Source organism: Oppia nitens, unplaced genomic scaffold (genome assembly GCF_028296485.1).
Source record: "Oppia nitens isolate AA-2021 unplaced genomic scaffold, nextdenovo-longstitch-racon4-pilon3 scaffold7_pilon_pilon_pilon, whole genome shotgun sequence".
In the NCBI taxonomy this organism is placed as follows: Eukaryota; Metazoa; Arthropoda; class Arachnida; order Sarcoptiformes; family Oppiidae; genus Oppia; species Oppia nitens.
In genome coordinates this window covers 3,471,402-3,494,789 of record NW_026533251.1, presented here as the reverse complement: position 1 = coordinate 3,494,789, position 23,388 = coordinate 3,471,402, and the positions used below count along the sequence as shown (strand labels likewise).

At 30.0% G+C, this 23,388-nt stretch overlaps 5 protein-coding genes across 5 annotated transcripts; 3 read left to right on the top strand and 2 right to left on the bottom strand.

Annotated features, from left to right (window-relative positions):
* Window positions 1-481: 481 nt before the first annotated feature.
* LOC128963679 (ATP-binding cassette sub-family C member 4-like) lies at window positions 482-6,668 on the bottom strand. Its single transcript, XM_054310192.1, has 16 exons — window positions 6,566-6,668; window positions 6,373-6,483; window positions 6,139-6,259; window positions 5,810-6,031; window positions 5,309-5,398; window positions 4,899-5,188; window positions 4,539-4,794; window positions 4,329-4,463; window positions 4,181-4,270; window positions 3,733-4,109; window positions 2,580-3,107; window positions 2,288-2,493; window positions 2,143-2,222; window positions 1,912-2,062; window positions 766-1,829; window positions 482-685 (listed from the first exon to the last, which is right to left on the bottom strand). The coding sequence occupies exons 1-16, from the start codon at window positions 6,637-6,639 to the stop codon at window positions 482-484; spliced, it is 3,999 nt and encodes a 1,332-aa protein (XP_054166167.1). The 5' UTR covers window positions 6,640-6,668.
* Window positions 6,669-8,844: 2,176 nt separating this feature from the next.
* Window positions 8,845-14,775, bottom strand: LOC128963678 (ATP-binding cassette sub-family C member 4-like). Its single transcript, XM_054310191.1, has 16 exons — window positions 14,710-14,775; window positions 14,513-14,623; window positions 14,279-14,402; window positions 13,976-14,197; window positions 13,549-13,638; window positions 13,183-13,472; window positions 12,811-13,078; window positions 12,604-12,738; window positions 12,420-12,509; window positions 11,952-12,328; window positions 10,951-11,475; window positions 10,678-10,883; window positions 10,509-10,588; window positions 10,275-10,425; window positions 9,129-10,189; window positions 8,845-9,048 (listed from the first exon to the last, which is right to left on the bottom strand). Exons 3-16 carry the CDS (start codon window positions 14,339-14,341, stop codon window positions 8,845-8,847), a joined length of 3,762 nt encoding a protein of 1,253 aa, XP_054166166.1. The 5' UTR covers window positions 14,342-14,402; window positions 14,513-14,623; window positions 14,710-14,775.
* Window positions 14,776-18,130: 3,355 nt separating this feature from the next.
* Window positions 18,131-19,178, top strand: LOC128963677 (mite allergen Eur m 3-like). Its single transcript, XM_054310190.1, has 3 exons — window positions 18,131-18,345; window positions 18,526-18,946; window positions 19,023-19,178. The coding sequence occupies exons 1-3, from the start codon at window positions 18,161-18,163 to the stop codon at window positions 19,176-19,178; spliced, it is 762 nt and encodes a 253-aa protein (XP_054166165.1). The 5' UTR covers window positions 18,131-18,160.
* A 1,071-nt stretch (window positions 19,179-20,249) lies between these two features.
* On the top strand, window positions 20,250-20,952 carry LOC128963675 (mite allergen Eur m 3-like). The gene is made up of 2 exons (XM_054310189.1): window positions 20,250-20,642; window positions 20,809-20,952. Exons 1-2 carry the CDS (start codon window positions 20,250-20,252, stop codon window positions 20,950-20,952), a joined length of 537 nt encoding a protein of 178 aa, XP_054166164.1.
* Window positions 20,953-21,512: 560 nt separating this feature from the next.
* Window positions 21,513-22,579, top strand: LOC128963674 (histone-lysine N-methyltransferase SETMAR-like). Its single transcript, XM_054310188.1, has 2 exons — window positions 21,513-22,109; window positions 22,169-22,579. The coding sequence occupies exons 1-2, from the start codon at window positions 21,513-21,515 to the stop codon at window positions 22,577-22,579; spliced, it is 1,008 nt and encodes a 335-aa protein (XP_054166163.1).
* The last annotated feature ends 809 nt before the right edge of the window (window positions 22,580-23,388 follow it).

The window sequence follows — 23,388 nt, the reverse complement described above, 5'->3', positions numbered from 1 at the left end:
TAAATTTTTTAAATTAAGTTATTTATAATATCAAGCACAACTGAAGCTAAACCTGAAGCTACAAGATTTATAAAGGATAAATAATAATTATTATTATGTAGTTTTATTTATAACCAGATCTATATATATTGTATATATAAATGAATTGTTTAAATATCTAAATTAATAACTAAATTTTATTTTAATTATGTGTTTTACACCAAAAAAAACATTTAATTATTTATATTTTATAATACATTTTCTAAGAAAATATTCATTTGATATACAATTATAACAATATTTATTAAATAAACAAAATTATTATAAAATATTTGAAATGATTTTTTTTTAAAGTAACATAAAATAAAAGACATTTATTTCTTAAATTTTAATTGTTTTTTTAAGAAAGATTTCGCTGGCATTTTTACTACTACTACTACTACTAATAGATTTAGCTAAAAATTTATTATATTAAAATGATTTACAAACTAATATATTATTATTAAATACTTATATTATTCTCGGATTCAATTTTATCAAACTGTACGTCAAATTTGTGTGAATAGTAATGTTTAGCCGTTTGACGCAAACGACTGGCCATATGTTTGCCCGTTTGACTGACCAACTGAGCAAACAGACCGTCGGGCGATTCTTCCAGCAGTTTGTGCGGCGCTCCGTATTCAACCACTTGGCCGGCGTCTAATACCTATCGGGGTTTCAATAACAACAAAAAATAAATAAAGATCTTATCTACAAAACGCCCGGTCCTGTTGAATGGTAACTGACCAGCACTTTATCCGAATCGATAATTGTGTTCAATCGATGGGCAATCGTCAGGACAGTACAGTTGCGAAACCGATGGCGTATTGTCCGCTGTATTAGTGCATCAGTTTGATGGTCAACATTGGCAGTCGCCTCGTCCAACACCAGTATCTTATTGTCCCGAAGTATTGCTCTGGCCAGACATACCAGTTGACGTTGGCCAACACTGAAATTTGAACCGCCTTCGGTAATGTGGCCATCAAGCGTACCGGGCAATTTACTGATAACATCCCGGAGCTGTACCTCATCTAAGACAGCCCACAGCTCGTCGTTCGGATGTTCGTCAAACGGATCCAAGTTTTTCCGCACCGAACCGGTAAACAGTACCGGATCTTGAGGTATGATCGATATCTGACGTCTCAGTTCATGCAGACCAATACGGCAGATATCGATGCCGTCGATGAGTATCTGGCCGTTGGGTTCGGTCAAGCGAAACATTGCAGCAATTATTGACGATTTGCCAGCACCGGTACGGCCGACAACACCAATCTTTTCGCCGCCGCTGAACGATAGAGTTAGACCTTTAAGTACAGGTTCAGTAGATTCGACGTACTGTAGACTCATGTCGACAAACTCAATACTACCCGATTGTGGCCAATCGATTGCAGGTTTTCTATCGGCTGGCGATTCCAGATCGGCTTCCGGATCGATATGGGTATACTCGAGTACCCGCTCGACAGCAGTCATATAGGACTCGAGATCTGTCGAACACCGGACCGCGTGCTGTGCTGTTCCCGTTAGCATCAGTGAGGACGACAATAGTAGGCCAGCGTTACCGCCGGACATAGTGTCACTTTCATCGGTAGCTGACATTACAAAAGCTACGATTGCAGCGATATAGATGAGAAAAACGCCTTCCAGAAGTACGCCCAGTGCTCGGGACGTACAGAGAAACATAAAATATGTGGCGGTGTTGTCGTTTTGGTGACATTCGTACTGACGCTCAAACATGCGCTGGCCGTCCAGCGATCGGATTGACGTCAGACCGGCCAATGTGTTGCTAACGTGCGAATAGATTGGGCTCCGGGCTATTTTTATTTTGTATAAGCATATAATAAATAATGATTATGTGTATTTAAAAAATAATTATTTTATTTATCAATGACATACATAAGCCTTCCATGCGTTTGATATCACGGGCGGCCCTAATATAGAAATACCGACACATGTATACCAAAACCAGTAATATGATTGCCGGAAACACCAGAAGCCAGTTGACGGTTGCATTGAGCACTAGATTGCCGATCATTAGACTTAGATTCTGGTTTAGTTAATTAAAATAATAATTATTATTATTAATAATGTATTAATATTACAAATTGTTAAATAAAAAACATTTACTATTATAAAATCAAATGCTGCCGTTGGTAACTGTTCATCAATAATACCGGTATCTTTGGCGAACCGATTCAATATACGGCCTAAAGTATTAATTTTGTAAAGTAAATGGTCTAATAATTCAAGATAGTTATGTGTAATGTTTTACCTGCCGGTGAACTTTCAAATACATGTATCGGTGCTCTCAATAGTGTGGAAAATATACGCTTATATAGTATTATCGATGCCCGCATACACATCATATAAAACGATACAGTGGCCAACAGTGATGTTACGCACAGGCCTACAATCATACCGGTATATACATAAATATATTCATTTTGATTGTTATCATTAGTTTCATTGTTATTTGTCCTATAATTGTGTAGATAAACAACAAAAAACAAAATATTTTCAAAACTATCAAAAAAAAGGTTTATTATTATTAGTTTTATATCTACCAATAGGACAGCCAATAGTCGCTTCCCTGATATAGCGTTTGTGACAACAATACCATCAAAACTGTTGTCGACATCAACATTGGTCCGGCGCCGGCCTTAATATAGTCCCAATAGATGGTCGAATCAAGACTACCGACTATTTTGTTTTCGGCTTTGATCTGCGGGTTATCCAAACTAGCGGTCGTTGACTCGTTAATGGAAACAATGTCATCGTCAACGACATCATGTGATCTGATATCCGAACCGCCGTCACTGATAGTACTGCTGACCAGCAATGGTGTGAACATCATTGAACTGTTCATCGGTAGTGGTGGTGGTCCAGTGCTGACCAGATTTGTGTGGTTGTCAGGAGTAGTGGTCTGTTGATAGGACATCAGATCGATGCCCGACTCCCTGAGCTCGTCATAGCTGCCCAGTGCTACACACCGGCCTTCTTCGAGCACCAGTATCTTATGGGCTTTTCTCAGATACTGGATCTGATGTGTGACTAGTATGCGTGCCTTGTCTTTCAGATAATCAACAATACATCTGTAATATTATAATTAAAATAACAACAATAATAATAATATTTTTTTTTATAAATAACTGATAAATATAAATTTTAATCTGTATTATGCTAACAATATTATACAGTATTATTTATAGGAAAATTATTTCAATTATAAACTTTAATAATAATTGTAAATAAATGTTATCTATTTGAAAATAAGTTTTAAAACATAAACTAGTAAATAAATAAAAAGTTAAAATCATATATGTATAAATATTTATCTATAATTTGCAATAAATATATTAAAATTTTTTGTTAAAAAAATTTGTAGCTTACAATAATTTAGCTTGTAACAATAATATAACTCTAATTTTATTTTTTAAAATAGTAAATAAATAATTTTATAATCAGTTATTTAAGCCTTTATATTTAATATATATATATATATCTATTGTAGTAAATAATTATTTTTTATTTTTTATTTACTACAATAGATAAATATTATAGTATAAAGTCTTAAATAACTTATTATAAAATTATTTATTTACTAATTTTAAAAATAAAATTAGAGCTATTTTAAATATTGTAAATAATTAACTAATATTTTTTTGTAAGTTATAAAAATAGCTAATTTAATATATATATATATATATCCTAGCTTACTTTTGAAATATATGTTTAGCCACGTGTGCGTCCACTGCCGATAGCGGGTCGTCCAACAAATAGATATCGGCCTCACGATACAAAGCTCTGGCCAAATTGATACGTGCTTTTTGGCCGCCACTCAACAGTACACCCTTTTCACCAACCAGTGTCCGATCGCCATAAGGAAACAGTTTCAAATCCCTGTCCAGTGCACAAACTTCGACCACTCGCCGATACCGGTGCTCATCGTACGGCTGACCAAACAGTATGTTATCCCTGACACTGGCAATGAAAGCCCACGACTCTTGCGGTGCATAGGATAGCCGACCCGTTACTCGCAATGAATCACCCGATGACAGTATCATCTCGTTTAGCACTGACATCAATACTGAACTCTATTATTAAATATATATATATATTATTATTAGTATATTATTTAAAAAATAATTTTTTAATTCATTAATACCTTTCCACTGCCTACCGATCCGATGATGGCCAACAATTGTCCCGGTTTTACACATATACTGATATCTTTAAGTGTCGGCTCAGTCACGTCCTATCAATAAATAATAAAAATGATAAAAATATATATATTGTATTTTTTTATAGCATACATAAGACCAACGGGCAGTCATATTATCAATGAATACACCCTTTTCATCGACATTACAACCACTATTCAAACCATCAGTTACTCCATCAGAATTGTTGTTATCAATATGTTTAATATCATCGAGCGATAGGAACTCCTATATTAGATAATATATTACAACCCATATATAAATATATATATATATATTTATATTTATCGGTATATTCCTAACCTCTATACGTCTGATAACAACTACCAGTTCATTGGTTGCAGCGAATAGATGAGGTAAACCCTTACCGATCATAACCCGCATACTATTAACATAGCTTACGGTAACAAACACAACGTCGGCAGTCAACCGGCCATTGTTGATCATCAGCACATACAGCAATAGGCACGGGTAGACAACAATACGGGGCAATAGAAAACAAATGGATAGATTGACACCTTTGAGAAAATTGCTGTTACGGATCCGTTTTACTTCCGATCTACAAAAAATAGGTTTAGTTAGATATTATAACTTATATTTGAATCGTTTATTTTTTAACGCTTATCTATATATTGAGAAAATGTTTGGACAGGAATGTCATACTTGCGTATATCGGAAACCAACAGTGCAAACGGCTTTTCCCAGGTATACATTTTGATGACACGCATACCGGCAATCATCTCATTCATGACACGTATGCGCCGATCGGTCAACACTGAGGTCTTTTGGCGAATCAGTCGAAACAATGAGCCGACCAACAACAGGAACGGTACAAACAGTATAAGCATTGCCATACCGGCCAAACAGGGCCAGCCTAACTGTCCCCATAGAAGATAGAGTATCAGTGCCGACTGTAACGGTGCTACCACAATTGCGTGCGGGTAATAGGAAAACTATATATATATATATATTTGTAAATTTTAACAACAATAATATATGTAGGTATTATATGACAATAAAAGTATCCGATTTTTGTTAACAACTAATATCTTAAAAATTTATTTTAAAAAAACCTCATCAAAACGGTTGACATCATTGGACAGTATGTTTACTATTTGGCCGACAGTTGTCTTTCCCAGTGATGAACGACTCAATTTCATAGACTATATATATATAATTATAACAAACAAATGTTATTAATCTTAATTAAAAAACTATATTGTGTTTTGTAAACTAATGTTAACACAAATCAATATTAAGCTATAAAAAAGTGAAAAACAACTAAAGTTAAACTATAAAATTAATATAAAAGCCATATTTATATATATAAGATTTTAAAAGTTACAGTTTGTAATATCAGTGTATATATCAGTATATAAATCAGTTTAGTTAGTTTGTGTGTGTGTGTGTGTGTGTGTGTGTGTGTGTGTGTGTGTGTGTGTGTGTGTGTGTGTGTGTGTGTGTGTGTGTGTGTGTGTGTGTGTGTGTGTGTGTGTGCGTGTCTAAACTACTTTCAACAACTATCTGATTCAATATACCGTTATCTAATCGGATCGGACCGTAACTACCCGTACCTTACGATAGATTAGTGCCGATGTGGCCACTCTCATACGCATACCAATGCGCAGAGTATTGCAAAACGCAATATGATTGATAAATAAACGGTCGACAATAGAGGCCAACACAATGCCTACCGCTGACCATACGGCCCACTGGCGGCCGATTTGTGGGTCGCCCTGAAAATAGCGTACAACATAGCCCAACATTAGCGGCAAACTGACTTTGATGATAACCTCCTTAATAAAAAAACAATTCAAAAGTAAATTAATTTAAAGTTCATAAATACAATATAAACTTGTAAAATTTTTTTTTTAATAATTTTAATTTTTAATGTTTACTGTACTTGAAATGTGCTCAACAATAACCAAGGTAGAAATTCGGGTGCAAACGTTTTGAACAGTGCCATAGTCAGGGATGGCTTCTTTTTATTAGTTTTATTAGCTATTAGCTCATTGTTCCAGTTTCTGGGTTAATTTAAGTAATTTATTTTTAAAAAAATTATTAAAATTATTGTAAAATTTATATAATAAATATCTATAAACAATACAAAAGTAGACTAAAATAAATTGTAAAATACTTTTCCAATTTGTTTCGCACGCACGCCGTTTCATCTGATTTTGAGCACCGGTATAGGTCGCCAAACTCCAGGTCCTTTTTGTAGGCCTGGATAAATAGACGCCATACAAAACTAATAATAATATGAGTTACAAACAATTTATTATTATTATTACCAATTTTTTAAAAAAAAACTAGTAATAAATAATTTATACCTAAATGTATATTTTGATACCAAATTAATGCGATCCCATGGGGAAGGTATGGTTATTAGTTCCTTAATGTCCATCAATTTTGTTGTTGTTGTTGTAAAACAATATATATAAAAATACAATTAATTATTTCATAGTATATTTGTTGATATTAATAATTTTGATAAAAATAAGTCATATATTAATATATTGTTGAGCATTGAAAATTGCAAAAATATTATTTATTTTTTTCTCATTTACAATGGAGGTTATATTTAAGGTAATAAAATTTGATAAGTAAACTTTATGTAATTTTATGTTTTATTAATATTAGTTTTTATTGTTATAATAATAAAACAAATAGATTTAATTAGTAATAGATAGATAAATCTAAATTAAAATTTTTATTGTCTATTTTAGTATGATATTAGTAATTGTATGTGTAATTAGTATTTATTATAGTAATATAAAATTAGTATTGTATTTATACAATAGTTATTGTAGTTTACATTGTATACCGTATTATACAGTATAAATATTTTTTTTTTTTTAAATTATAATGATTATTACTAAAATAAATATAGAGAGAAAGTTATTAAAATATTATCAAAATGTTATCAATATTAATTAATTGACAAGTTTAGTTGTTTCTAGTATTATTAATTTTTTGAGTTAATATAGAGTTATAGATAAAATTTAATATTATTATAAAAATAACTTATAAAAAAATTAATTAACTGTTTAAAATAATTTACTAAGGTAGCTTAATTTTTATATACAATATTTAATTTGTATAGTATACAGGTATTTAAAAATATTTACTACTTTTATAATATACTAAACAAGTTTTGGGATTAATATAGAAAGTACTGGTACTATAAATATATATGTACTATATATGCTGTACTGTATATCACTTTTATCATAAAAGTATGTGATATGTGATAAATAAAAGTGATCGCCATTTCAAACAATTATTTTTGTAAAACATTGTATTAAAACAACACATTTTGAATATGAATTTAATTCAATTAATTCAATTGAAATCAATGGCAAATAGTTTGCAACTAATTAGTGAACAATTATATGATTTAAGTGAAAGCATTGGCTATAAAAATGATGATAAAATTATTTCAGTGATTAACTACTCAACAAATGCTTGCATTTCAGCAAAAATAGTTGATTATAGTGACTGTTATGACAACAACAACAACAACAACAACAACACACGTGTGGATAACAAGCCATTCAAGTGTTTTTGGCCTAAATGTCGGTTTAAGACTAATATTAAACAAAATTTACTTAAACACCAATTGTCTCACTCATGTTTTCCACAAATCAAATGTAATTTCATAAATTGTAACAAAATATTTCTAACTAATAGTGGTTTAATTTTGCATAAAAATGCTAAACATTTGACTAAAACATACAAATGCGATGTCAATGATTGTTTTAAAGTATTTCAAACTAAATTTCTATTAGTTAATCACAAAAATGTAAAACATTTCAATAATCAATACAAATGTGATGTTAATGATTGCGGCAAAATATTTACTAATAATAGTAAACTAAATAGACATAAATCATGTGTGCATTATAAGATACGACCATTTATTTGTGATTACCATAATTGTCACAAATCATTTGCAACTTATAGTATTTATAAAACACATAAACAGGCAGTGCATCTAAATTATAGACCATTCAAATGTGATGACGAGTATTGCGATAAAACATTTAGTGAAAAATCTAATTTAATTAGACATAAATCCATTCATTTGTGTGGAAAACGATTTGTCTGTTCAGTCAATGAGTGTTTGAAAAGTTTTACAACAAATCATTGTTTACGACAACATATATTAATAGATCATTCAATTGAACCCAAATTCAAATGCGATTATAACGATTGCAATAAACATTTTGCTACATCAGATGCTTTATTTAAACACAAACGTCTTATCCATTTAAGTGCTTAACTTTTTAAAAAAAAATAATTTTTTAATATTATTTTATTTAAATTTAACAAAAATTACTTAATTAAATTAAAATAATATTTTAAATCATTATTATTGTATTAATTGCTACTAAACTTAATCCAATAATAATATTAATTATTTTAGTTGTATTAATGTAATTATTGTGATTTTTAAAAAAATTAAATTACTTTAATTATGATATTTAAAAAAAATATTATTTCTATCATTAACTGTACAGTTATTTATTAAAAAAACATAATAAATATATAGCAAAATAATAAATCAATTATTAATTATAAGTTTTTGTTTATAACTACACTTAATGTTTTAAATACTTATATTATTTTCCGATTCTCTTTCATCAAACTGTACGTCAAATTTGTGCGAATAGTAATGTTTAGCCGTTTGTCGCAAACGACTGGCCATATGTTTGCCCGTTTGGCTGACCAACTGAGCAAACAGACCGTCGGGCGATTCTTCCAGCAGTTTGTGAGGCGCTCCGTATTCAACCACTTGGCCGGCGTCTAAAACCTACCGGGGTTTCAAACAAAACAAAAAATAAATAAAGATCTTATCTACAAAACGCCCGGTCCTGTTGAATGGTAACTGACCAGCACTTTATCCGAATCGATAATTGTGTTCAATCGATGGGCAATCGTCAGGACAGTACAGTTGCGAAACCGATGGCGTATTGTCCGCTGAATTAATGCATCAGTTTGATGGTCAACATTGGCAGTCGCCTCGTCCAACACCAGTATCTTATTGTCCCGAAGTATTGCTCTGGCCAGACATACCAGTTGACGTTGGCCAACACTGAAATTTGAGCCACCTTCTGTGACCTGGCCATCAAGCGTACCGGGCAATTGGCTGATCACATCCCGGAGCTGTACTTCATCTAAGGCGGCCCACAGCTCGTCGTTCGGATGTTCGTCAAACGGATCCAAGTTTTTCCGAACCGAACCGGTAAACAGTACCGGCTCTTGAGGTATAATTGATATCTGACGTCTCAAGTCATGCAGACCAATACAGCCGACATCGATACCGTCGATAAATATTTGGCCGTTGGGTTCGGTCAAGCGAAACAGTGCAGCAATTATTGATGACTTGCCGGCACCGGTACGACCAACCACACCAATCTTTTCGCCGCCTCTCAACGATAAGGTCAATCGTTTGAGTACCGGTTCGGGAGATTCGGCATACTGTAGACTCATATCGACAAACTCAATCCCACCAGATTGTGGCCAACCGGCTCCAGGTTTTCTATCGGCAGGCGATTCCAGATCGGCTTCCGGATCGATATGGGTATACTCGAGCACCCGTTCGACAGCAGTCATATAGGACTCGAGATCTGTCGAACACCGGACCCCATGCTGTGCTGTTCCGGTCAACATCAGTGCCGACGATAACAATAGACCGGCGCTACCGCCGGACATTGTGTCTCCATCGGACACTGACATTACAAATGCTACAATGGCTGCGATATAGATGAGGCAAACACTGTCCATAAGTACGCCCAGTGCTCGGGACGTACAGAGAAACATAAAATATGTGGCGGTGTTGTCGTTTTGATGGCACTCGAACTGACGTTCAAACATGCGTTGGCCGTCCAGCGATCGGATTGTCGACAGACCGGCCAATGTGTTGCTAACGTGCGAGTAGATTGGACTCCGGGCTATTTTTTCGTCCAGCCATATATATATAATAAATTCATGATTATATTATAATTTATATCATAAGTTATTAAAATATTATTATACATAAGCCTTCCATGCGTTTGATATCACGGGCGGCCCTAATATAGAAATACCGGCACATGTATACCAAAATCAGTAATATGATTGCCGGAAACACTAGAAGCCAGTTGACGGTTGCATTGAGCACTAGATTGCCGATCATTAGACCCAAGTTCTGGTTTAGTTAGTATTAAATGAGTTATTATTAAAATTTGTTTAAAAAAAATTGATTTATTTTTTTTTTTTTGGAAATATTACTATTATTAGATCAAATGCTGTCGACGGTAACTGTTCATCAATAATACCGGTATCTTTGGCGAACCGGTTCAATATACGTCCTAATTGTTTTATAATGTAAATGGAAAGGTATATAATTTATAAGTTAGATATATTGCGTGTGTGAGTGTGTAAATTATAAGTGTTTTACCTGCCGGTGAACTTTCAAATACATGTATCGGTGCTCTCAATAGTGTGGAAAATATACGCTTATATAGTATTATCGATGCCCGCATACACATCATATAAAACGTTACGGTGGCCAACAGTGATGTCACATACAGGCATACAATCAGACCGGTATATACATAAATATATTGATTTTCATTGTCATCAGTGTTTTGATTGTTATTTGTCCTGTAATTGTGTACACAAAATAAAAAATATTATTATCTATTTAAAAAAAATTATTATTATTGTCTACCAGTAAGACAGCCAATAGTCGCTTCCCTGATATAGTATTTGCGACAACAATACCATCAAAACTGTTGTCGACATCAACATTGGTCCGGCACCGGCCTTAATATAGTCCCAATAGATGGTCGAATCAAGACTACCGACTATTTTGTTTTCGGCTTTGATCTGCGGGTCATCTAAACTAATGGCCGTCGACTCAATGATAGAAACAATGTCATCGTCAACGACATCATGTGATCTGATATCCGAACCGCCGTCGCTGATAGTACTGCTCACCAGCGATGGTGTGAATATCATTGAACCGTTCATCGGTAGTGGTGGTCCAGTGCTGACCAGATTTGTGTGATTGTCGGGAGTAGTGGTCTGTTGATAGGACATCAGATCGATGCCCGACTCCCTGAGCTCGTCATAGCTGCCCAGTGCTACACACCGGCCTTCGTCGAGCACCAGTATCTTATGGGCTTTTCTCAGATACTGGATCTGATGTGTGACTAGTATGCGTGCCTTGTCTTTCAGATAATCAACAATACATCTGTTGTGATATTATAAACAAAAACAAATTATAATATAATAAATTGTTTTTTTTGTATAAAAAATATGGGATCTGGACAATCATGAAATTAATTTAAAAAAATGACCAATAACAATCTTATTTAGTTTCAAAATTATCTATAACATTGCCACCTTGGTCATTTTTAAATCCGACGTATTGTTGAAAATTATAAATTTATGATTTTATTTTAATAGTTAGAAACTATAACTTATAATAATTATTGTAAATAACGGTACTATAAGTTACTATAGCATTAAAATTTACTATATTATAAAAATTTTTAATTACCATTTGATATTACTATTTAAATATTTTAATAGTAATTTTTTATATTAGCGTAATTATAATTTTAATAACAATAAATATCTAATAATAATTTATTATCAATATCATCATCATTATGGTTTTTCTATTAACTAAATATAATTTTTAATTTTAAATATATCCTAGCTTACTTTTGAAATATATGTTTGGCCACGTGTGCGTCCACTGCCGATAGCGGGTCGTCCAACAAATAGATATCGGCCTCACGATACAAAGCTCTGGCCAAATTGATACGTGCTTTTTGGCCGCCACTCAACAGTACACCTTTTTCACCAACTAGTGTCCGATCGCCATAAGGAAACAGTTTCAAATCCCTGTCCAGTGCACAAACTTCGACCACTCGCCGATACCGGTGCTCATCGTACGGCTGACCAAACAGTATGTTATCCCTGACACTGGCAATGAAAGCCCAGGACTCTTGTGGTGCATAGGATAGTCGACCCGTTACTCGCAGTGAATCGCCAGACGACAGTATCATCTCGTTTAGGACTGACATCAATACTGAACTCTATTGATATTATTTGATTTATTGATATATATATATATTTATTTATTATTTAGTATATTATTTAAACTTATTTCGTTTTGTTTTCTTATACCTTTCCACTGCCTACCGATCCGATGATAGCCAACAATTGTCCCGCTTTTACACAGACACTAATATTTTTAAGTGTCGGCTCAATCACGTTCTATAAAATAATAATATTATTATTATTATTTAAATTATTTAAACACAATATATTTTTTAACTCTTATAGTATATTATAGTATATTTTTACATACATTAGACCAACGGGCAGTCATATTATCAATTAATACACCCTTTTCCTCAACATTGCTACAACTGTTCACACTATCATTACCGGTGTTATCAACTTTGCCGTCAATATGTTTAATATCATCGAGCGATAGGAACTCCTATTTTATTATATTTAAAAAAAATTATTTTTATACAAACAAATGTACTGAATTTATGTTATATATGCTAACCTCCATACGTCGGATAACAACTACCAGTTCATTGGTGGCGGCGATAACATAGGGTACACCCTTACCAATCATCAGCCGCATAGTATTAACATAGCTTACGGTAACAAACACAACGTCGGCAGTCAACCGGCCATTGTTGTCGTTGTTGTTCATCATCAGCACATACATCAATAGGCACGGGTAGATAATAATACGGGGCAATAGAAAATAGATGGATAGGTTGAGACCTTTGAGAAAATTGCTGTTACGGATGCGTTTCACTTCCGATCTACAAAAAACAGGTTTAGTTAGATATTATAACTTATATTTTAATCGCTTATTTTTTAACGCTTATTTATATATTGAGAAACTGTATGGACAGGAATGTCATACTTGCGTGTATCTGAAACCAACAGTGCAAACGGCTTTTCCCAGGTATACATTTTAATGACACGCATACCGGCAATGATCTCATTCATGACACGTATGCGCCGATCGGTTAACAGTGCGGTCTTTTGGCGGATCCGGCGAAACAGGGCGCCGACCAGCAACAGGAACGGTACAAACAGTACAAGCATTGCCATACCGGCCAAACAAGCCCAGCCTAACTGTCCCCATAGAAGATAGAGTATAAGTGCCGACTGTAACGGTGCCACCACTAGTGAGTGCGAGTAATAGGAAAACTGTATTTAAGATTTTGATAATTATTAATAATAATAAACAATTAATTAAAATTATTTCTTTAATATATATATAAACCTCATCAAAACGATTGACATCATTGGACAGTATGTTAAGTATTTGACCGACAGTTGTCTTTCCCAGTGATGAACGACTCAATTTCATAGACTATAATAAATACACCGATAAATATAAAAAACAACAAAATAATAATTAATAATGTTATGTTAATGATATAATTAAAAACTATATCGTTTATTGTTATGTTGTGTAATCTAATGTTGAATAAGATAATTATTTTAAGAAAGTTTTATAAAAAAAAGTATATTTTCTTTTCTATTTCCTAATAAACTTGATAAATAAAATTTATTTAAATTTCATATTTATATTTAACAATTTAAAAATTACAGTTTGTAAGGTATTAGTGTATTTAATTAATGTTAATGTATTTATGTATGTGTGTGTGTTTGTGTGTGTGTGTGTGTGTGACGGGATCTAACCGTACCTTTCGATAGATAAGTGCCGATGTGGCCACTCTCATACGCATACCCATACGCAATGTATTGCAAAACGTTATATGATTGATAACAAACCGGTCGAGTATAGAGGCCAACACAATGCCTACCGCTGCCCATACGGCCCACTGACGGCCGATTAGGGGATCGCCCTGAAAATAGCGTACAACATAGCCCAACATAAGCGGCAAACTGACTTTAATGATGACCTCCTTGAAAATTTATTAGTGTAACAATATGCACATATTTAAACTACATGTATTCAAAAATAATATATACTGATTTATACTTACTTGAAATGTACTCAACAATAACCAGGGTAAAAATTCTGGTGCAAACGTTTTGAACAGTGCCATAGCCAGGGATGGTTGTTTATTTTTATTATTTGTTTTGTTAGCTAGCTCATTGTTCCAGTTTCTATATATATATATTGTTTAAAAAATATACACCAATATTTATTTTTTTTAAATTGTAAATAATTAAAAACAATAACAAAATTAAATTTATTAATAATTATTTTTTAATACTTTTCCAATTTGTTTCGCACACACGCCGTTTCATCTGATTTTGAGCACCGGTATAGGTCGCCAAACTCCAGGTCCTTTTTGTGGGCCTGAATAAATAGACGCCATACCCAACTATTAATAGTAATAATAAGTAAAAACAGTTTATTATTACCACTAAAAATACAAACAAACAAAAACATATTATAAATAATTTTTACATAAATGTAAATTTTGATACAAAATTAATGCGATCCCATGGAGAAGGTTTGGTAATCAGTTCCTTAATGTCCATTAAATTATTATTATTATGATTAAAATAAAAAACACAATTAATTAATTAATTAGTACTGTATTTATTGACATCAATACATTTTATGATGTAAACTAAATTATATTGTTTTTTTTGATGAGCTTTTTATAAAATAAAAATTTGAAATATTAGATTTTTTAATTGAGATATTAAAAGTAATAAAAAATAGTTGATAATAAAAAGTTTTTGTTTAAATAATAGTAATATTATTATTTTTATTCTTACGATAATAATAAAAAAAATTTAGTAATGATAGATATACTGTATATAAAAATTTCTAGTTTCTTAATACAGTATAAATTTCAGTTATTTTATGAAATCCTTGATTATTATATAAATTTATATATATATATATTATATAATTTATATACATTATATACACATTAGTTATAAAATTATATCATACAGGTATTTATGTATAAAAGTTTTTTAAAACATTTTCATTTTAAATGATTGTTAATATATTGTAATAAATATAGAAACATATTTTTTAAATAACTTAATTTTAACTTAACTGAAATTTAGTAAACATTTAATAATTATATAAATTATTTATTAGTGAAATTCATTGATTAATATTTGATAACATTTTATAGCATTGAAAATTGTGTACAATAATAAAAATATAATTTGTATAAGTTTATAGCTTATAAATAAATTATAAGTATTCAATGTCATATTTTTAATAATAATAATAATTAGTAAAAATATTATATTATATTTTATTGTATAATATTATATATAATATAATTTATATTATAATAATTAAATTTTAATATTTTCCAGTATTTATTTTCTTTTAGTGGATTTTATGTTATTGTTGGTGTTGTTAACAGTTATTATATATATTAGATTTATAGTAAAATAATATCCTATCATATAAAAATATAATATAATTTTTATTTAAATTATTAAATTTATGATTTTAATTTATTGTTTAAAGATTTTACCAGAAAAAATAGCTACAAAATTTTGTATAATATATTATATATAAATAATTAATTTTATATTAGTGTAATAAATTAAAATACAGTTTATTTATATAAATTTTTATATTTATATAAATTTTTATATTTATATAAATTTTTATATTTATATAAAATTGCTAATCTTATAAATATACATAGTATCAATATTTTTAGTTTACTAAACAGGTTTTTTTGGTATTAACACTGAAATTATATTTATATATCCGTTTCATATGACTGACTGACTGTTTGGTCAATAAAAATGCTTAGAATTTGTGGTAAAACTTTTTAATCATAAACGACAACAAATTATAATATATGTGCAATAAAAGTGATTTCAAATAAATTATGAATACTTTGAATACCATTCAATCCAATACATTGAATATGAATTTAATTAAATTAATTAAATTGAAATCAACGGCAAATAGTTTGCAACTAATTAGTGAAAAATTATATGATTTAAGTGAAAATATTTTTTGTAAAAATGATGAAATTATTTCAGTGATTAAATCAACAAATGATTGCCATTCAGTGAAAATCACTGATTTTATAATCAATGAGTCTATTGTTGAAATATATGACAACAACAACAATAAGACACGTGTGGATAACAAAACTAATAAAACAAAATTCAAGTGTTTTTGGCCCAAATGTAGGTTCAGTTGCTATACTAACAGTCATTTAAGTCAACATCAATTAATTCATTTGACTGTCAATCAAATCAAATGTGATTTCAATCAAAATTGTAATAAAATATTTTCAACTAATAGTAGTTTAATTTCGCATAAAAATGCTAATCATCTAAATAATAGATACAAATGCGATATCAATGAATGTCTAAATATATTTTCATCTAAAACTGCTTTAGTTAATCATAAAAATGCCAAACATTTTCACTATAAATATAAATGTAATGTTAATGAATGCTTTAAAGTATTTTCTTATAAATCCCAATTAGTTAATCATAGACTTGTAAAACACTATAATTATGATTATAAATGTGATGTCAATGAATGCGGCAAAAAATTTAATGATAAATCTCATTTGCATAGACACAAAACTAGTGTTCATTATAATATACGCCGATTTATTTGTGATTACAATAATTGTCACAAAGCATTTACAAATAATACAAATTTAAAACGACATCAACAGTCAGTTCATCTGAAATATAAACCATTTAAATGTGATGTCGAGTATTGCGATAAAACATTCAGTCAAAAGTCTCATTTAATTAAACATAAATCCATACATTTTGTTGTTGTGTAAAATCTGATTATTATAACAATTGTAACAAACATTTTTTTGGATATAAAAACTATTTAGTAGATCACAAACGTAATGTTCAAATGATTGTTCATTAGTTATTTGGATTTAATAAATAATTTTTTATTTATTTAAAATTTCTAATTTCTTTTACTTATATTTACACTTATTCACCGAAAATAATTGATTTATTTTAATTTTTTCTAAAGTAAATGCATAAAAACAACATTATGTTTTAAATCATTTATTTAAAAAAAAATTTATTTATCAAATATAATTATAATAATAATGACTAGTTTTGTATGTATGTCCTAAAAAAGTATGACTTAAAATATTTATTTTATTTTTTTAAAAATTTATTATATTATCAATAATATTATTATTAAACTTGTGAATAAATAATTAAAAGTTCAATAATTTTTATTATATTAGTAAATAATTATATAATTAAATGCTGTTGTACTGTAAAATACAAAAAAAAAATAAGTTCAATAAACATATAAATAATAAATATTATTATTTTTATCACAATAATCAAGTGTAACAATAGTCTTTATTTAAATATTATTATTATATAATATAGTTGATATACAGTATATTATATTATGCCTACAATTGAATAAACATATGATTAATATTATGACAACAATTTAGTTTTAAAATAATTTCCTGACACTTTATAATAGCCAATATTTATAACTATATATTCTTACCAATAGTTTCTATTGATATTTTTTTAGTATATATACAGTATAAACATATGCTATGATATTATTTTTGCTGTACATTAAATTACATTTACATTATATACAGTAAATATCATTTAATCATTATAATACAGTAGTACAGTATTATATTGATAATTTATAGCTAAATATAATATTATAATAAATATTATTATTGCAATAAAATTTCTAATAGACATTTAGTTTAAAGTCAACATATATACAGTATTAAAATAAATACTTATTATTATTTATTAACAAGTATTTAGTAATTATTAGTAAATTAAATATTTTTTTTTAACTATTATTAATAATCAAATCGACCGAAAAGTAAATTATTACTATGAAAGTTACTCTAATAATAATGATAATAATATATACATTGGTTACCTGTTTGATGATCAGTATCGCCCGGGCCAACAATAAGCAACCGGCAGCTAACAAAATTGCTAACCCCCTGGTGCCGGCCCGATCGGGTGACTTTCCCTGGATGGTATCGATTCAATCGGACGGCCGACATCAATGTGGCGGAACCATATTGAATGCCCGAACCATTTTGACGGTAGCCAGGTGTACAATTAGGTAAACAATCAATATATATATTATAATTAATTTTTGTTGTATGAAACTTATTAATGTTATAATATGCATAGGGGGGGGTGTAAAACTTATTATAGCTTATACAATACAATAGTTTACAGTATAATAATTAAAAATATTGATTGTTTTTTTTAATTTTTAATTCAAAATAAAAAAATTCAGCATGATCAATACTACTGCCCGATTGACTGTACGATACGGATCGCTGAACCAGTCATCAGGCGGTACAGTAGTACCGATTCGGCAAATACTATTGGCCCCCAAGTTTAACCAGAGTCAAGATTTTCACAGTGATTGGAGTCTAATTAAATTGGCCAAAAATATTGTATTTGACAACCCTACTACTACTACGGTTGCTGCGGCCAAATTGGCGCCACGTTCGGCACTGCCCAATCTGGGACAGTCGGTTTGGACGGCCGGCTGGAGCTTCATTACCAATGGCCTGCCATTGTTGGTGCCGGTAATGGAAAAATATTCACTAAATATTGTTGACAGACACGCTTGCAATGGTACCTATGAGGGACAGGTAGATGGTGGATTGTTTTGTGCGGCAGTACCAAAAAATACTGCCGATCCCTGTCAGGTAAATATACATTAGAGTTATATAAGTCTATTAATTAATTAATTAGTTATAATTTTAATATTTAATAAATATCTAGCTTGACATTGGCGGCCCAGTATCTACTGGCACCGGTACTAATGCAGTGGTAATCGGTTTGTTTACCTTTAGTTTGTCCTGTTTTCAGCAAGGTGCACCTGCTATTTTTACTAGTATTGGTCAATATCGAGATGCTATTGATAAATTGGCAAAATGATTATTGTAATTTTTTTTATCTACAGTATCAATATTTAATAATAAAAAATATTAACCTTGCTAATTTACTATACATAAGCTATTATACTAAATAATAGTTACAATTAAGTACTGTGTTTTAAAAAAATTAATTAATTATTAATATTAATATCAATTAATAATAACTAATTACTGCTATTTATTTCCATAATATTAATAATATTGTTTAATGATTGAATAAAAAATTAATTAAAAAAAAAATTTTGCAAGTTGTGTTGACTGTGTTAAAACAAAATTATTATTATTATTAATTAATTAAATCAATTATCATTATAAAAAATCATTATAACTTTTAAATGCTCAATTACAATTGTATAATTTTACTGTTATTTTATCTAATCTAAATTTTAAAAATTTAATTAATTAATTATTATTAGAAAATATTATTTATTAATTATTTTTGTTGTTGTTGTTTAAAATTCATTTAATAAATATTAATTGTAATTATTTTAATAATAGATTAATTTATCTAATTGTTAATTCTATGTTATTGAATATTATTTTAGTAGTAGTATTATTAATAATTTTGGCAATTGATAGCCAATTAATTTATGATGACCATATAATTTTGGATAAAAAAATTGTTGGTGGTCGGCCAGTCGACCGATTAGCCCGGTTCCCCTATATGGTATCATTACAGTTTTTCGGTATCATCCATTTTTGTGGCGGTGCTATCATTACTAAGCGTACAATATTAACGGCAGCCCATTGTACCTACGGGTTAGTTACTAATAATAATAATAATAATAATAAACTACCACTTTATTCATGTATTTTAAATAAATATATTAATAAATATTATTTTTTTTTTGATAAAAAAATTGTATTTTAAAATAAGCAAATCAATAAATTTTATTTAACAACGATATGTTAGTAATATATTACTTTAATTTTCATACAAATAAACTAGCAACTATTTAAATATATATATATAATTGATTTATCAATTGATAAAAAAAAATTTTAATTAGATTTTTAATATTATCATTATTATTATCATTTAAGTAAACCAAATGGATCAATTTGGATACGTATGGGATCGTTATGTCACGCTAGGGGTGGCCAACTAGTACAGGAAATTTATCACCTGGAACGGTACGGGTTTATTAACAATGCTAATGGATCATGGATACACGATGTTGCTGTTATCATATTGAACCGGGACATCAAGTTTGACGACCAGACGGCCCTACCGATAGATCTACCAGTTTCGGGCTACGATCCGGCACCTGGATCAAAGTCAATGTTGGCCGGCTGGGGCTTTCAACACTGGCATCAACCGCCGGCCACACCGTGTCTGTACAGTGTCGACCTAGAGATTGTCGATCGGCAACAGTGCAACCAAACCTATTACGATACGTTTAGCCGGGTCAAGGATGGCCAGATATGCGCCGGTATGCCCCAAGGCAATAGAGGACCATGTTCAGTTAGTATTTAGATAAATAGATTTAATTATCTATAAATTTAATATATATTAAAACATAATTATTAATAATTTTTAAGCATTATTATCATAATGTGTTATTTTATGTTATTGAATATACATAGTAATATAGTAAATTTAGTTGTTTAAAATTTTAAAAAACAACCAGGGTGATTCAGGCAGTGGTCTCATACAAAATAATACAATCGTAGGACTGGTATCGTTTGGTAGGGGCTGTGAACAGCCCGGTTCCTATGGTGTCTACACTAATGTCGGCTCATATGTTGATTGGATTAATAGACATAGAAAATAAATTTGTTTGTATTGTTTCATATTTTTCATGTTTTTAAAATATACTGTTTATATTATAATTAAATAAAACTAAAATATTAATAATTTATTCAAAAAAAATTATTCTTTTGTTTGACAATATTCAGTGAAATGAATTTATAGAATTATAAAAATATTTTTAAAAAATAATGCAAAATACTATTAGATAATTAATTTTTAAATATTATTATTATTTTTCATTGATGTGTTTGTTATTCAACAGTAACTGTTGTATTCAATAATGATTTCAATTGACTAACACTACAGTATAGTTATCAATATTTTTTAAAAGAAAATTAAATTTCATTTCCTTAATTGACATAAAATTTAACTAAACATGCGTTTTGTGTGTTTGTTATTAACTTATCATAAAAAAAATTAATTATTAGGACAGTAGATATATAATTAGTATAAGCATCAAAACTGTAAATTATGACAAAACTTTTATTATTAAACAAAAGTACACTTATTTTTAGTCATAAATACAAATTTCCACAACATTTGCTCATTTGGTTCAGTTTTGGTGACTTCTTAAAGTGTTCAATGTCTGAAAAAACCATAAATTTTGCTTCTCGTGATTGTCGGGCAATAATTGCCTATTATTATCGGCGCGCGCTGACGGCACAGGAGGCGACAGATGAAATTAATGACACATTGGGATCAAATACTGTTATTTACTCTACAGTAACGCATTGGTATCGAGAGTTCAAATTTGGTCGTACATCACTTGAGGACATGCCGAAGTCAGGTCGACCTCGGGAAGTGACCACCGATGAAAATGTGGCCAGAATTCGGGAACTACTTCAAGTAGATCCACGAATGACACTAATACAGATGGCATATACATTGAATATTTCAACCGAGAGAGTCCATCATATTCTACACAATTATCTTAATGCAAGACATGTTTGTGTCAAATGGGTACCCCACGTGCTGTCAGCCGACCAAATGGCCACTCGTGTTAAGATCTGCCGGGAAAACCCAAAGATATTTTCGGATGGCGGAGATCACTTTATTTATCGATTAGTGACTGGTGATGAAACATATGTGTACTTTTATGACAATTTAAACAGTAAAGAAGCAAAGTTATGGGTCATAGAAGATGAAGAGATCCCGAAGTTAGCCAAACGTGAAGTGCATGTAAAAAAGATAATGTACGCCATTTTTTTCGCTCAACCGGTATTGTGAAAATCGTTAAGTTAGGAAAGGGAGAGAAGGTTACCGCCGACTGGTATGTGAAGAAATGTTTGCCTCAAGTCTTTGAATCTGTTTGTGAGGACCGCCCGAAGTCGGGACTAACTGGTATTTTTTTGCATCACGATAATGCCCGTCCTCACAAAGCATTGGTAACAACCAAGTATCTCAAAGACAATGGTATTCGACTTCTGGCACACCCACCGTACAGTCCTGATCTGGCTCCGGCTGATTTTTGGCTTTTCAAAAACCTCAAGAAACACCTGAGAGGAACGGTATTTAATAGCGAAATTGAGATTGACATCGCTATTGAGTCATTTTTGGGAGACCTAAGTCCAGCCGACTGGCGCGGGGTCTATGAGAAGTGGGTCGACCGTATGAAACGTGTCATAAGGGCTAACGGAGACTATATTTAAATAATATTTGAAAAAAATTTGAATAAAATTGTCTTAAGCTACAGAGGCTAATTTCTTTTTTACCAATCTAATAGATTATCGATTGGTTACATTAATTATTACATAATAATAATTATTACAATAAAAAAAACTTATATGATTTTATTTTCTAAATAATTGTTGTCTATTTTTTTTTATAGATATGTTTATAGAAATTAATAGAAAAATGAGGATTTAATTAGAAATTAGATTTTTTTTACTAAAATAATTTATGAATATAATTGCTATTATCGGTAGATTTGTAAACATTGCTTACCATAGTTTAATCTGAAATCATATTTTCTTTAATTATAATTAAATTGAAATATATATATATATATATACCTAATCATGATTTAATCTAATTTTATATTATATTAATAAATTAATTTTTTATTTTCATAAATGTGTACAAAAGTATTTATTTTTATTGTTTTTATGTTAAATGAAAATCCATAAACAGGTTTAAGGATTAAAGTAATTCATATCAGAAAAAATTATATCCATTTTTCATATGACTGACTGTTTGTTTGTTTAAAGTGTACTTTGAATTTGTGATTAAAAGACAAACAAATTACATGTGCGATGAAAGTGATCGCCATTTCAAACAATTAATCGCTGAAAACATTCAAACAAACAAACAACACATTTTTGAATATGAATTTAATTCAATTAATTAAATTGAAATCAACGGCAAATAGTTTACAACTAATTATTAATAAATTGAGTGATTTGTATGAAAACATTGATTATGAAAATGAAACAAATATTTCAACTAATGATTTCATTTC